This window comes from Rhea americana, unplaced genomic scaffold, assembly GCF_003343005.1.
Source record: "Rhea americana isolate MKP2758 unplaced genomic scaffold, rheAme1 scaffold_508, whole genome shotgun sequence".
NCBI lineage: Eukaryota > Metazoa > Chordata > Aves > Rheiformes > Rheidae > Rhea > Rhea americana.
Genome location: NW_028186655.1, coordinates 155493 through 172112, shown reverse-complemented (window position 1 = coordinate 172112; position 16620 = coordinate 155493). Strand labels below are relative to the sequence as shown.

Sequence of the window (16620 nt, the reverse complement as noted above, 5' to 3'; positions counted from 1 at the left end):
TATTCTGAAACAGGCAAACTACTTTATATATATATATATATATATATATATATATATATATATAAAATATTTCCACAGAATGATTTATTCTTGAGGAAAAGATAGAGCCTTAACTAATCTGATCCAGTTCTGATTACAGCTGGTCAGGAAACTTCTAACAGGGATAGCTGTATTTTTGGGGTAGGGGTGTGTTTTTAATGTGTCTGATGCTAATCTAGGCTGGCTTATTCAAAATACTTTTAAGTCTTTTGGAAACTTTCTTCTAGGAGGAAAACCACGCAGTTGGAGCTATAGTCTTGGTAAACTAAAAGCTAATCAAAGCTAGTTGCTGAATTAAATGTAAAGGACTGCAGGAGCAATGGTGAAAAGGTTGGYGATGCAAAAGGTGCTTGAAACCTGTATACTGACAATGCAAACTTCAGCAGAAGACTGCTTCAGAAGGAGGGTACCCCAAAATGCTGTTCTGCCCTGTCTCTATTGAAATCACAGCCAGAACCAGTTTCTGAATGTCTAGATTCATGAAATTACCAATGTAAGCCGTCGTCATGTCCTAGTACCGCCTGTTTCACATGTTTTTATCCTTTGCCAGAGAAGTATTGTTTTTGAATTAATCACTTTATAACCCATCACACTTTTTTTTTTTTTTAAGTTCTTGTGCATCCTTGAACTTCTGTCTCTGAAGCAGAAGTAGCGCTTAACTAACTTCACCAGTAGATCTGGTGAAGATATGTGAATTTTCTGCTTGTAACAAATATCTTGCTCGTCTAGAAAAATGACTGTGGTGGTCCTGTTTAAAAAACATTAATCTTCTGCCCAAGCTTGTAGCTGCAGAAAATATCGGAGGCACCCTCTGCATCTATGTGGGAAGAGACTGTACTTTTGGGTGATGGAGTGGTGCAGTATGTGGAAAATCTAGGAGTCTGCTAGATGTATTCATATAGATGTGATTTACCTGGGAATGGTTTCAGAAACTCACTGTATGTGTAGCACCCAAAACTGAACTAGTGGCCCAAACATAAACAATAACGCAGTGGGCTACTAAATACATTTTACGGAAGGAAATGTAGTTTATTTGCCTGTTATGTATGCTGCTTTTTCTTTTTTTAAATGTACACTTTAACTTTCCATATCTTCAAAAAAAAAATGGCTGAAGTAAGGATGTTAAGCATTTATTTTGGAGGAATTTCTTAACAAAGTTGTTGCAGTAGGAGGTGGTATTCAGAAATGCAGACAAGACTTTTTGAGAAATAGAACTGAAAAACATACATTTTGAATTTATGAGCTTGAATTAAGTTCTGATTTTTTTCCTCTTTTTAATATGATCAATAAATATTAATTCTGACTTGTGTCCTGTTGAATCAGGAAAATTATCTTTGCATTGAAAGGAATCCCAACTATAGGTACAGAAGCAGGGTAGAATTTGTGCTGGTTTCAGATATTCATTTCACAAGATAAATGAATATTTGCAACTGGAGAGGTGTAGAGGAAAAAATGAGTGAAATTGATGGGTGTGTTTGATAGTAAATGACTGCTGTAGGTATTTCTCACTTACATGAACATTTTTCAAAAGCAAGGCTGGAGCTAAATAGAAATCCCATTCTTGCCTTTCTAGTGCTAGACATGAATGCTGCTTTCGTCACTTCTGCGATATGTGGGTTGTTCAAAACTAGAGGTGTTTTCATCTTTCACTTAAAGAGCAAAATCACATAATAACCCTTGCTGGTTGGTTTTGATTAATATCTTAATGCTTCTTAAGAGATACAAAAAATTATTCTATAAATGTGTTAATAGTAAGAAGATACGGAGAGAAGAACAGAGAAGAAAACTTGCTGTTCAGTGATGYCTAGGCTGAAGTGTGTGCTATTTTCTGTGGTTGACTCTTCGAAGACCAAAGCAACCAGCTGGCTAGCAACTAATGCTAGGGACAAATCAGAATAAAAAAAGAACAGGTTAGCAAACAGTCATCCAAGTTAGAGATTTTTATCTATGTACATAAAGTACTGACTAAGAAAAACTTGAATTCTTTAGCAAGCATCTTTTGAGAAATGGCAAATAGGTGATGATTTGAAACACTAGAAAAGAGCACACAGTTTATATAGGTAGAAGAGGAGAGTGGAGAACAGATACTCATCTAAAATTCTGGAACAAATAACCAAGTGATTTGATAGCACCTAAAACATTACGAAGAGCAAGTAACAGCCAACTGGTTAGCAACGTGTATTCTCTTGACAATGCGAGTTTACTTCTTTCCCTGATGGCAGGCCTGCTTCTGGATACAGAAGCAAAAGCTGTGGTGTATCTAGCATTCAGTAATGATTTTGATTTTCTTTTTCTTTCTTTTTTTTTTCCTTAATAAGATTCTCAAGTAGGTGGATATTTTTCTTTTTTAAAAAAGGAAAGCTTAAGATATTCCCACTGTATAATGGATACAAACTGGTTAAATATACATATGAAAAGTACCAATAGAAACGTAATCTTTGAAGCGGATGGTGGTACTGAGGGATTCCTGTGGGTGCTACATGTTTTCCTTTATGGTTTCAGTGAGAGAATACACTGTATGTATTAAAGTTGTACATGGCTTGAAGCTGGGAAGGACTATAAATATGCAATGGGACAGGATTAAAAACTGAGAAATGTCTTTGATTTCAGTCTTGCCTGAAAAATACGATGCAGTCCAAAAAGAACAAACACAAGGTTTTTGTATTTAAGCAAAAATAATCAGCTGCAGGGATCAGARTAATTGATTAGGTAATAAGCCAGTATAAAAGGCCCATACTGAACTGGTGAACAATCATCTATGGGTAAAGGAGTAGGGGAGGCATTTTTTTTATTATTATTATTTTTTGATTTAAAAACCGGAAAATAAACTGCAGGTTATGATGTAATCCTTCCGTTCCACCCAGTGCCAGTAAAGCTTCCTTTGGGCACCTTGTGACCTGTTTGGTATGATACTTGAAAAATGATGTGAACCACTTGGAGAGACCCCAAAGGGGAGCAGTCAGACTTTGGAAAGCACGGTGGAGGAAAACTACATGCACTGAGGTTTGGAGCAGAGAAGACKGGGGGGAGACTTAAGGAATTTATTCTTGCACGCATTGCTGCAGAGAGGAAGGAAGTACGCTGTTTTCCACACCCACTGCAAACAGCACAGAAGTTAGTGGTTTGCATAGGAGGAAGGGACACAGATAAGAAGTTGTGAAAAGCTATCTAAAGCTGATTATTGGAAATGGTTGCTTGGGTTGGTTGAAGAGTCTCCAACCAGCTGTTTAAGAACAAGTTGGATGAACATCTGCTGGGGATAATCTGGGCCTAACTGATAGGCTTTGAGTAAGGTTCATGAATTAGGCCCCCTCCAAGTCTCTTTAGCCCTATTTGTCTGTTGTAACTGCTTGGGTGGCCTGTCTTGCTCTAGCTGCACTGCGAGACTCTTATCACTTAACCAGTCATGAATCAGGCAGTATATACTGAATAGGTGAACAGCACGCTTCCTTTCAGTTAGTTCATTTTATTGCAAACAGAATGAGTCATGAGGCACTTGACCCAGAAAAAAAAGATTCTATCCTTTCATGCAAAACTATCTTATGGCCTCAAGTATTTAATAGAAATCTGTTACTGTTATACTAAAATGTATATCTTGATTTTTGCAGTTAGCATGCATCAGTGGGGTGAGGGCTGTATTTGGGAGTTACCCCCCTCCCCTGCTAGTCCACGATGTATTTACTATTTTGAAACTTTTGATAAATGACATTGAGGGTGAATCTTGACAAAATTACCAATTTATGCAATGGAATCCAGAAGTGTTCTAGATCTTTCAAATAATGAAAGAAATATAATGAATGGAAGGCCTAGGCTTTGCCAGCTAAGATGTTAAACTTCATCTTGTAGAGGCGTGTTAGAAAACAGCATTATAGTACAAAGACAAACTTACTGCAGGTCCGTGCTGCGTGTGCTGGGTGAGCTGCTTGTTTACCCTCTCTGGGAGTGTTATATAAAGCTACAGTGATATGTGGACTGGAGTGATCGCTTGTTATGGAAAGAGCTGAGCAGATGATGATGTATTCAAAAAGAAATACAAATGTATGCACAACTGCTTTATTCTACAGAGCTTGGTTAAGGTCTACAAGAAGCTAAACAAYGCTCATATTGACTTGAAGTGTTAATTAAAATATTTCTATGGAAATGATTTTTCTCCAACCTTTAGAAGTTTTAAATATGGGTTTAAAGTGCCTGATCAGTGCATCTCTGTAAATGAGGTATATCCTAGACGAGATCAGGGATTCTCTTTGTTGGTTGTTGTTTGCAGCCCTCAAATAACTCTTCTTTAGTTGGGGTCAGGAACTTTCTCTCCCTTGCCTCCAGTGAAAGTTGATTGAATGCCTCTGTTTGCTTTGCACYTGGCCACTGAGTAGGAAGAACATACTGAAACAGGCCTGTACATCCGCAGTCAGAGGGAGAGATGGCCCGGGTTCCTWTTCTCCAGTGAATTCTCAGTGTAGCCACATTTAATGTTAATGTTTACACATTTAATGTGTAAAACACTGATAGGTAATTGCATGTGGATGTTGCATCATTCTTTTGATATTTTTAAGAGAAAGTAATTCCCTAGCTGCTCGCTGTAAAGCGGCTGCATTGATAAACAAAAAGAAGCTGATTATTCCAAAAGTGGCCATGTGATATGCRTTGCATAAGAGCAGCCACTGGGTCAGACTAAAGGTCTCTTTGGGTTGGTATCTTGTTTCTGATCGTGAGCAGTATTCGGATATAGGGGAAGAGTGTAAGACAACGACAAATGCGTGGAGATACTGGCAGCTAGTACAGTGTCTGGGAAAGTGCCTTGTGGCTCAGGGGCTTTTCAGGCTGGGGAAATGCACTGGCTTTGCGTTTAGTTCTTCATTGCTTGCTCCTCTTAAATTTGTCCAGTTGCTTTTTTAACCTGTGTGACACCAACAGTGTCCTGGGACAAGGACTTCCACAGCTTAGCTGTGTGTTTATTTTGAACTGCCTCTTTGTGGTTGCCTTTGATTTTTGCATTGTTCTTGCACTGGAAGCAGCAGTCCTTCCCTGTTTGGTTTCCTCAGATAATCTCTGATTTTAGAAATCTGTTATGTGTTGATAAAAACCTTCCCAGACTTAAACTTTTTTTTTTTTTTTTTTTTACGTTTTTTTTTTTTTTTTCTTTCATGGAAGCTGCTCCTAAACAATTTTAATTCATCATGATACTTTGTGGTTGCCTTTGATTTTTGCATTGTTCTTGCACTGGAAGCAGCAGTCCTTCCCTGTTTGGTTTCCTCAGATAATCTCTGATTTTAGAAATCTGTTATGTGTTGATAAAAACCTTCCCAGACTTAAACTTTTTTTTTTTTTTTTTTTTAACGTATTTCTTTTGTTTCTTTCATGGAAGCTGCTCCATATCTTTGATCATCCTTGCTGAACTTCTCTGTACCCATCCTCATTCTACTGTATGTGCTTTTTGAGGAGAGGGGGAAGAGGAAAAATGACCAGAACTGTGTATAGCTCTTAATGTGTGCATAGCATAGATATTAATGTAATGATTTCTGGTTTATTCTCTAGTCAGTGCTTAATACTTTCTAATATGATATGCTTTTTTGACTGCACTGAGCTAATGTTTTCAGAGAATTAATGATTAGAAGCCCAGATCATGTTCATGAATGGCAATAGCTAGTTTAGAATGCATTCCTGTGTATTGAAAATTATTTTTCCTGTGTGCATCATTTCACATTCATTGGCATTGAATTTTATTTTAACTCCATACCCAGTGACTGGAGAATATTTCTGCCAACTCTTCAGTCAGCCTGATCTTTGCTACCTTGAATAAATAACACTTTCATTTGGCTATTATGTTAGTATTATACCTTTTTTTTCTTCTTCTTTTTCCAGGTAATTTATGAATATGTGAAACAGTACAGTTCCCTGTGGGACTCTATTGATCACTTTGCTCTCTATTAAAAGAACCAGACATTCTTTCTGATATTTTATTTTTAAACTCTTGTGTAACTAACTTTTATCTATATGAAGGCCCTTCCCCCCCCGCCTTACTGCATGACAGCTTAGCTTCTTTAAACATCCCTGATAAGGGGGTTTGTTGCAAACATTTTTGAAAATATTGATCCACTTTCTAAACTGTATCTCTCATCTATATGCTTCTCCTTCAGAAAAGCCTGACAGATTCATGAAGTTGCTGCTTCCTCAATGTGCCATAGCTATCCATATATCCAGAAATTCAGTTTGTTAGAGTAGTTTCTGCTGCTTTCTTTAAAATATCTATGTTAATGATCTGTAGTTTCCCAGATACTCCCTAGTAAAAATTGGCAGAATACCTCCCACTTTTCAGCAGTTGTGTTGGGACTAGAAGTTAGTTGTTATAGTTTAGCTATTTCATGTTTGAGTTTCTGTGCGTGGAGTAACGCCCTCTGGTCATGGACTCCAGTTACTGTAACATTTTCTTCTGTAGCCTCTTCTATTAACAGGTCAATCTGTGATGGATCCTTATGTCCGCATAACAGAGGATTTCAGCATGGAAGTTTACTTCATCCCTAACTTCTCCTCTCTACTTAGTAAAGATGAATACAAATTTTATTTTATTTTTTTAAATATATATATATCCTGCTCATCTGTTGGCCCTACAGACCCTCTGGCAGACATCCTGCTCCTGGAATCTGAATTAGGATTTAGTATTAGTTCTTATGGTGTTTTCCAGTTGTTCCTCAGACTTCTTTTTGACCTGCTTTATAATGTTCTTACAGTGTGCAAGAATTTAATTCTCCTCGTTTTCTTCATTGGACACAAGTTCAGCTCTTTGACAGCCTTTTGGTAAATGCTGGGTGTTTCCCTGAGCTTACAGTGTAATAACTTTAAATGGTCTCTGTCATATGCAAACATTTTGCTCTTCCAGTTCCCATTAAGGTTTCTTTTAAACACACAGTCTCTTTAATAGGTAGTTCTCCCACGCACATATGATTTTCTTTTTTTTTTTTTCCTTCCCAGTTATGAAAAATAGTGACTTTTTATTTTGGACTTGGCTTCTGGAAGGATGTAACTTCAGTTGTCCAGTGAGGCAAAGACTGCAAAAATATAATATAGTTGTAATTCTAAAATTTATAAGTAGCTGATACATTGGAAATGTGGAAAAATACCTGGAAATCCTCTGAATAGTTCACTGACAGACAAAACAACTGATTTCTGGAGGGCTAGCAGACTTTATCTGACTGAGAACTACTTGACATGCTCATTACAAAGACATATTCTGGTGAAACTGAAGGAAGTAAAAGCTATGTGATAGCTCATTGTATAGTTCCTTAATATTTACAGTAACCAGTTTTTGTATTGTGCTGTCTTTGTTTCATAGTCCTTTTCAAAATGGAGTCAGTGTAATTCACTTTCCTTTAACAGGTGAGGGAGAAATGAGTCTGAAAAAGTAAACCCTCTGTCTGAAATCTGCTGTGCAACCTTGTCTTCCCAAAATTGAATTTTTGGTTCTCTCTGTGCCTTTTTGGTTCTCTCTGTGCCTTTTATATTCTGTGACACTCTCTATTTCAGTAATATGTATCCTGCATACTTTCTTCTCTAAATTTGACCTTTTCCAAATTAATTTTGCATTTTTTTCCTATCATACATCTCCATCTGTTGTATTCAATGAAAAGGATAGTAGTAATATATCTGAAATTGTAGTAAATGATGCTAAAGCAAACTAGAACCATAATCTAAGAGTGATGTTATTTTACATGATGATGTTTCTTTCTATATAGTGAATTAATAGTAGAGACTGTGGCATTGCTAACAAGAACTGGTTTAGGCAAGAACTTAGTGGTGAGGAAGAAAAGATTGGAAAATGTGTTCTTGTGTTTGGTAATCTAATCTTATTGAATTTAATAATTAAATTTAATAAATAATTAATCTTATTAAATTTCCTTTAGCTCAATGCAAAATGAGAAGTAAACTTGGAATGGAGTTGTGGGTTTTTTCTAAATTTTGAGACTTCGTATTTTTGTAACTAACCCAAACTTCATGGCTCTACCATTTCATGCATACCAACAAGCTCTTGATTAGTGCTGTTTGCAATATTCTTTGTTTTTTTTAATTTTTTTTCCTTTTTGAAGGAAAGGGACATTTCATAAACTAGACTTGATGAATTACTCTTCTTAAGCAGGACTTAGTTGAGACTCTTCTCTTGTAACATRAAGATCTAAAGCATGTACTGAAAATGTGTTTGGGAGCTTGTTTTGAATGCTGATCCTTTTTGATAGCAGATTAGGTTATCTACCAGATGTTAAGATGATTTGTCTAAGTGCTTTTTTTGAGCCTTTATGGCACACTTTCTCCTGGATGTTCCGTTTGTTACTACTCAAGCATTTTGAGACATGATGAATAATTTGTAAAATGAGTGAAAAATCACTTGCAGAATGGGGTCTTTTTTTCAGATAACTTCTGGATTTTTAAACTGTCAAGACATAAATGAAGACTGTAGGGAGAGGGAACGGGCAAAAGGATGAGAATGGAATGAGTAGGTAGCCCTGAATGCATACAGGATGTTTTATCAAGATATGTGCAACTCCTTGATCTTTGTATACTGTCTTATGTTCCTGACTCTTATTTGTGTTTTATTTGGTGGAGGAAAATGGCTTGACAAGCGAGTTTAGAGCATGAGTTCCAAACATTAGACTGGCAGGAAGAGCTGTGAGGCATTTTCAGAGAAGGAAAACAAGATGGCGAAGGTGTACTGGAAACATTTACTCCTTATAGCACAAGGAGATCTACCAGGTGATCAAAAATGGTAAGCGCACTAGTTCAGCTTGCTGTGAATCTTTATTCGCTATGAAATACGATATGGTACTTCTGGGAACTTGAAGGTTTTACTGCTGTTGAAACCAGCTTGTTTCTGACTACAAGTCCTACTGGAGGAAGGTGGGATTTGAACTGGGGATGTACCTAATCGTCTTGGGTTAGATGCACGTTTTGTGTGTTGAAGTCTGGTTTAAGCACTCAATTAAATTTTTTCTCTATTTGTCATATGTCTGGAATGGAGGGGATGTAATTTGAAATTTGATTAACTGATGACTTTTAAATTTGGGTATGAAATGTAGCCTTCTGTAAAGAACACGTGAGTCAGAACATACAGGGTGCTCTGGAGCCTTGTTTCTCAGAGAGCTTACTCAGGATTAACCTATTTGACACACTGGCCTCCACAAGGTTAGTGTATTGGTCAGGATTTTCCCATAGGAAGTATTCGCTTGCCTTTGACCTTTGTGTCCTCTCGCAGTACAAAAGACTATTCTTTCCATGGGAATGTAATTGGAGAATAGCAACTTGGTGTTAGAGCTGACTGTGTAGCAGGCCTGTGAAGGGAAATTAGTCTTGAGCCCTTTTTTTTTTTTTTTTTTTTTTTTTTTTCTCCCCATCTCTGAAGTATTCAGAAGAATGCTTCTACTTCCCACTCAGGCCCTCATTGGAGGAGAATTTAAGCTTGGTTCAGCCAGACTTGCTGAAGAAAGGGAGATTTGGGTTCCCATGATCTATTCCTCCCTTCTTTCCCCTTCTCCCTGTTGCTGCTACTGGAATGTTGTTCAGGCTGGGATATGAGAGCTCCTGCCACAGCTGAGATCACTGATTCTCAAGGATGTTTTATTGAAGGGGTCAGGATGGTGTCAGCATCTAGCATATCAAGGATGTGAGCCACCTCTACAGACCAACAAAAGGCAAGAAAATCTGCTTTCACGTCTCTGATGTGTGAATGATCTAGAGTTTGGCCATTTCCTGTATCTCTCTTGGCAGCAGGAGACAGGGAATTCTTTTGATGTTGCTTGTTTTCAGGGGGACACTTACGGTGCCAATTTCTGACATTGTTATGGTAAAACCATTTCCATAGTGAGGACTGAAGAGAGATCAAGGAGACTGAAAATCTGTTAGTAGGCTTGATAACAGTGAATGCTCCTGTTTTTCTGCTCTGTGTTCCTAGGGTATATATAGCCCAGGATATGGAATGCCTGTAGCTATAAGCAACAAGCAGGTATGAACGTGTCCCTTTGGGATGTGGAAATGCCACATAAATTCTAGCATGTGAAGGAAGTAGCATAAGAATAGGAAGGAGGTCTTGTCCTCTATAGAACCTCTATTCTGTGGATCAAGGTAGTAAAATAAGGTTTTGATTTGGACTCCAATTTAATTTGGCAGTGCAATTTTGAAGTGGTCTGGCTAATTTTATCTTGAGCAGTGTCTGTCCTGCTATCTTTACTTGTATCTTGTTTTTGTATAATGGTCTGATTCTTGCTGATATCTGGGGGTGGAAGCTGCTTGGGAAGCCCATACTGAGTTGATAAATACATGGGGTGAAAAATTATTGCTAATAGTCTGTATGCCTTCCTTGCCCTTGAGTGTTGAGAGTACAGCAGTCACCTTCATTTGCTTTCTCAGCAGCAGTAGAGAACTGAGTGACCTTTGTAAATCTTAATCTTTTTAGTAAGCCCTTACTTTTCCTTTTTTCCCCCTCCCCACAGTATTTTACATGGAAATTGCTCAGTTAAAATTCATGTTTAGGTATAGGACTGCTTTAGGCAACAAGATTGAGCAAATTACTTTACATATTGAAGTGAGAGAAAAGATACTACAGAATAGTGATTTCCCGCCTCCCCTCACCCCACTAGCAGTAGTGTGTTTTGTTCTTACGGCTATTTAATAAGACTAATTCAAGAAAGCTTTATAGAAAACCTGGCTGGAGAATGTGCTTTTAAAAATAACCGCGTTATTGTTTATAATAAAGAAAAAACTTTCCTGAACTTGAATAGCGTTGTCCCTAAGTTTACCGTAGGCTAGCATAGTTTGAGCTGCTGTTATCTACATACAAGATTTTTGCATTCCCCTACATTTCATTGCTAAAGGGAGGCCTTTTATGAAGGCTATAAAAAAAGTTTCAATTGGAACTGTAAAGAATTTGGGATATAAAACTACTTTTAAGGGAGACAGAGGCTTTTGCCTCTGGAGAAGTATTATCATTCAGTATCTACTATTATTAGTTTATTCCTTCTGTAAGAAGAAACCTTGCATCTCTTACTTTCCTGGTCAGTCTTGGGTTTTTTTTGGTAAGTATTTTCAGTAGAGCCAGTGAACTACAGAAATAGTAGGAGCATTTCAAGAAAGTGTAACCATGCCAAGCATGCAGAATATTATGGAGTAGCAAATTCTTTCTTCTTGTGTTTGAACCACAGTTTTATATTAGCATGATTTGGACTCTTTTTGGCCAGATACTCACACACACATGCAGAACAATATTTCTTTAGTAGATGAGTATTTCAAGTCTCGTGCCAGCAGAGGTAGGGAGGAGAAAGCTACTGTCTGTATGTGGAGGCCTTATGCTGTATTTTTAAACTTAAGCCTTAGTGACACCCATAAGACCATGTAAAGGCCTAACAAAGTGTCATATTAAAGCTAATTAGATGTGTGCTTACTGAGCACCACTGAGCCTGTGGAGTGCTGGTGCAACTCGTGCTATCTGCTGTCTTTCTACGAGATGCAGGGGGACTAACCTCTAAAGAACACCTCCAGACCTGCTTGCATTTCTAAAATGGAATAAACTTTAACTTTTTTTTATGGGTCTATGAACAGGCGGTTTAGCTATTGTCATTTCTGCTCTGTACTGGAGTTGCAGCTGAGGAAACAATTCAGCACATGCTATTATAGATACATCTGCTTCAAAATTCAAGCATTATGAAGTAATACTTGAATTACTTATAATTCATACTTATAACACTTGAATTACTTATAATTCAAGTGTTATAATGTAACACGCTTTCTAATCAGGATAATGATCAGCTGGAAAAGGAGGGCCTTGGGGTTATAAGAGTGTGGGCACTCAATGTTCTCCTTGCCTGTGTTGCATTGTGAATGAGCAGAAAGTAAATGTTCGCTCTTGTTCTTGATGAGATGATAGAAGCCCTCCTTCTAGGCTTGTATTATTATGTACGAGAACTTTTTTTGTACCCTTGGGAAACTCCTTCGCAAGTGTGTGTCTGTATGTGTGGCAGAGGTGCGCTTGTACGCCAAAAAAAGTGTGATGACATAGTGTCTGAAAAGTTTCACTTTCTTTAGCTATATTTCTGTTCCTGTCTGTGGCTTAGGGAATGGGCTTCAGAGGGAAACTTTGTAGTTTTTTAAACTACATGGGAGCAGGATTAGCTCAGCAGCACCACACTAACCGACTAATGCCAAGGTTCAATCCCCGCATGGGCTACACCTCGGCGTAGTGGTTGGACTAGATGATCTCCAGAGGTCCCTTCCAACCTTACCAACCCAACCAATTCTATGATCTAAGAGCAAGGCTATCTGAAAACTCCCTGGAGAAGTTAGAATACTTCTGGTGGACATGGGGATGAGGAATACCACTAGGCAGTGGGGGAAGCTGGCTCTGGCATCTCTGTGTCCACCTGGTTCAGGCACTGAGCATTTCCAGTCTCCAGTGCTGCTAGGTGAGTGTCATGGGCTGGTGTAAAATTTGCAAAACTTTAAAATTTGCTAAATGTTTTTTTTCTCTTCATCGGACCTAGTGACTTATGCTGGGCTGCTCTGTGACAACGTAGCTGTGTTGTGGTCCCCTGCTACTAAAAGAAGCAGTCACAAACTAGCAAGATTTTCATGATTACATTCAGTGTGTCTCACCAGCTGAGCTATGGTGCTGCTTACGTATACACATCTGCTACACACTGATTGTGAAGTAAATGTATTCCATTCTGTTATATAATGTAATCTGCATTATTTTGCAGCAAACTACTGATTAGATGATGGCAATCTGATTGTTTTGGCAACTGCTTTTTCTGCTCTTTGTAACATGAAAATGGGGAAAAAGATTTTGTTTACAATGTGGATTAATTCACTCTTCTGTAGCTATCCAGGTGTTGTGGATTGGCTATAATCAGAAGTCCCTTTTCCGTCTGCAAAACTGCTGCAACGTTGAATTTTCGGTTTGTGACAAATAAGTAGCCTTAGCGTTGTACTGGCTCTTCGGAGATCTTTGTCAATACTGCTCTGAAGAATCCATTCGCCAAGGCGTGCGTGGGTAACCACAGTGCAGGGTGGTCTTCCCAGGTGTGCACGCTTGCCGCATGCTCCTGGGCCTCCTCTCCCACCCCCAAAAAACTCTGTCCCAACTAGCCCCCAGATTACATTTACCATGGGAAGAATTACCAGCTAATTCAGCATCAGAATTGGAGATGTGTAAGGGGGGGGAGGCATCTTAAGTGAAATCATACTGATGTGTAGTTGAATTTGTGTAATCCTAGTAATAGTGATGTCTTAGACGTCCCTAAATGGAAGGAGCGGCAGGAAAGTCTAAATAACTGCTTAATGTGTACTTTAATTTGGAGGTTAAGAAACCTTAAAGCCGAACTTTGCTCTTTCAAGCCTGCTGTTTGCTTTTATTTCCTGTGCTATATTCATGAACTTCACTGTATATCTGCCTTTTATAGCTGAAGTGGACTGGGTGTCTTATCTTGCTATGATTTCAGTACACATCTCTGTTGTAATAGCTTCTTTAATGTATATGCTCCAGAGAAAGAACACACTGTTGCAGAGTTATAAAGAAACATCCTATTGCCTGCTTACTTCCAGCCAAACTTCTTTCAAGACTGGTAATCCAGGACAGTAAAATCCTTATTGGCACAAAGGAATACTCTGAATGGGTTCTACTTTAACAGTTGTCCTAAAATCAGAGGTTTTGTTTTGAGCTCTGTAACCTTTGTTTGGAAATGTAACTTTGCAAATGACCTGCTCCTACTTCTAACTTTCATGTGCACTGTAGCACAATAAAGCTAATGAAGAGTTCAGGTTTAAACATGTGACCTGCTCAAAACTAAGCAAGTGTAAGTGTTCCGAAGCTAACTTTTTTTTTTTCTTAACGAATGCTGATGTTTCACATCATGTGAAGCAAGTACGTACTAAGTTTCCCTCTTTGCAATTAGTAGAAAATGTTCCCAGTCAATAACCAAAATCACTGTTAGATGAGACTGGTCAAAAACATAGTCATGACTTCTTTGTCACAGAAGTAGAATATATGTGTTATTCCCAAGTTAGTCACAGAGTAAGGATTGGAAAGGACAGTCCAATCCTGACACCCAGCCCTAAAGCAACATCGGATTTTGTTCTGTCATGTCTTTCTTGACTGCAGCACCCATATTTTTATGGATAAGGTAGTTCAGCAATTAATTACAGGAGGGAACTGTTGCCCTGGAGACCCATATTCATCAGAAGTAGTCGTAGTTTGTTTACATCTTAACATAGAGGTGGGGAAATCAAACACCTTGTCTGAACTGTGGGAATGAAGCAGCAGGGCATTCTTYGCGTGCAGCGTGAGGAAACTGGCTCTGGAGATCCGACTGGAGGGCCGGAGGCCAGCCGCCTGTAGAAGGCGGCCGCCGGAGGAGCAGTGGTGGCCCAGCTCCAGCACTGTGCCCATCCAGACTTTGTTTGTTTTGAATGTTGCTGTAGCAATGCTGTCTCTTACTGCTGAGAATGTATCTTCACGGTGCTGTGTGATTTATGTTGCATGTGTTACGTATATGCCCTTGAATTTTTGATTTTTTTTGCTTTCCCCCCAAAATTTCTGTGACTGTTTACTCCTTGAAACTTTTCTCATAATTATGTTTCTTGTATTTTTAATCTTCATAAACTTTATTGCTAATGTCAATTTGGCTGATGGGAAGCATATTTTCTCTTTTGCATTCTGCTTGCTTAGTCTGGCCAGTATGAAAAAAATAGATCATCGTAAATAGTTCTTTGGCCATTGAATAGAGTTTAACCTGAAGTTAAAAGCATAGTGGCTGTACTAAGGGTTTGTCTCCCCCAGTATTCTCTCTCTCTCAAGCTGAAAGTGGATGTTCAAAAAAAGAATAAAAGTGATACTTCCCTCCTCCTCTAAATATTTGAGGCTACAGAGATCTTAAGCTAGATACGTATTAATAACCATTAATGTATTTCTTGCCTGGGAACCTGTCCAACTTTCTCTTCTAGTATCCCTCCTGTGCAAGAGGGTGAGGGGTTCAAAACATTAAATGAGTAGCTGGTTTTAACCTATGTGTAGGTCTTGTATTTAATTTTCTGGAGCAGTCATTAATGGCAGCTTCCTGCAGATAAAGTAGCTTTTTTGTATGCTTTGGGTCTCTTATTTGTCCTACTCCTATTCTAAACTAGTCAGGAGAAATCTCTTTATTTCCCCTCAGGTAAAAATCTTGGATAATAGTAGCTGTGAAAAATCGTCTTGCATTCAAGTCTTTTGCTTCTTAGCACACTGTTGTAAACCACTTGTGTTTGGCCTGAGTGTGTTGTTTTTTTTCTTTTAGAAAAAGGTTTCTTCTGCCCATCTTTCCCAGCAATCTGGTTTTCACTGCATTTTCATTCATTAATGTAACCATTTGTATGGACTTTTTATATTTGTTATGTTTTGTAAAACCAAATGGCAAGTTTAAGCAGACCAATTCCAACATCCGCTTTTCAGTTTGCACTTGATAACCTGCCTAATCTTACAGTCAAGTCAAAATACATTTGGACAACGAGCATCTGTGTTAGCTTATTTTTACTGTGTAGTGTACTCTGGCTTAGTTTTCTGAACTATGGCTACTTATATTCCCTCCCTCATTCCCCAGGCAAAAATAACTTTCTTTAGATTGAGCTGTAAAGCCTATTCTAATCTCTTTCCGTTGTTACTGCTGTGTTGCTAATAGTTAAAGCCCTCAAAGTGAATGTGCTTCCGTCAGTGTCCAAGAGCACTTCCCTTAAGACTGCATTGCTGACAGCTAAGCTCAAGCCCTCTTCACTAATTGGCATTTTGGCATCTCCTCAGAGTACAGCTTAATTCTTTTAGTGCTAAGCTCCTTTGCTTCCTTCCTTTCAGACAATTTGGTTCTTAGCTCCATTCTTGTGTGTTTTCTCTGACCAGCAGCTCATGGCAGCAGTGCCTGATGTCTGTTCAGCTGGTGTTCATTATGTTTGGTTATGTTTTGTCCTTTCCCGCTCCTAGGTGCATGCATGTGCTTAAAAAAAAAAGTGATCACATTGCCTGTTGGTTTAGGACAAGTGCTATGTACGTGGTGTCTTTTTGGTCTTTCTGAGGAGGTGCAAAGCTGAATGTCTTAGTAAAACAAGTTGGCAGTGCTTATTTTCCTTTTTTTTTTTTCCTTATTAACTTTTTTTTTCCCCCCACTTCTAGCTGGATACAGTGCCTTGCTGAAGCATTGCGCATGCTGGAATCGCCTAATCCCCTGATGCGTTCCGGGATGGCAGCTAGGTGACTGTTGAGGATGACCCTGACTGAAAAACTGCGCGAGAGGATATCGCGGGCGTTCTATAACCACGGACTGCTGTGTGCTTCCTACCCCATTCCAATCATCCTCTTCACTGGTCTCTGTATCTTGGCCTGCTGGTAAGTCCTGCTAAGTACTCGTTTTCCCAGGTTGTTATTGGCTTCTAAGCTGTCTTAGCAACACAAATGTACTCAGGTTTCACTGAGTGTGCTATCCCAGAAGATACCATTTTTTGACAGGGTAGGTGGTTGTCATCCTTTTGTGTGGGACAAAAGGAAGGACAGGGATGAAGTATCTTGATACAGTTTATTCAGTAAAA

At 38.6% G+C, this 16620-nt stretch overlaps 1 protein-coding gene across 2 annotated transcripts in view; it reads left to right on the top strand.

Annotated features, from left to right (window-relative positions):
• SCAP (SREBF chaperone) overlaps positions 1 to 16620 on the top strand; it is a 76097-nt gene that overhangs the window by 3135 nt on the left and 56342 nt on the right. For both annotated transcript variants that reach the window (XM_085317811.1, XM_085317810.1), the window contains exon 3: positions 16208 to 16420. In XM_085317811.1, coding sequence (XP_085173937.1) covers positions 16299 to 16420 — 122 coding nt within the window. In that variant the 5' untranslated portion in view covers positions 16208 to 16298. The remainder of the gene's footprint in view (positions 1 to 16207; positions 16421 to 16620) is intronic.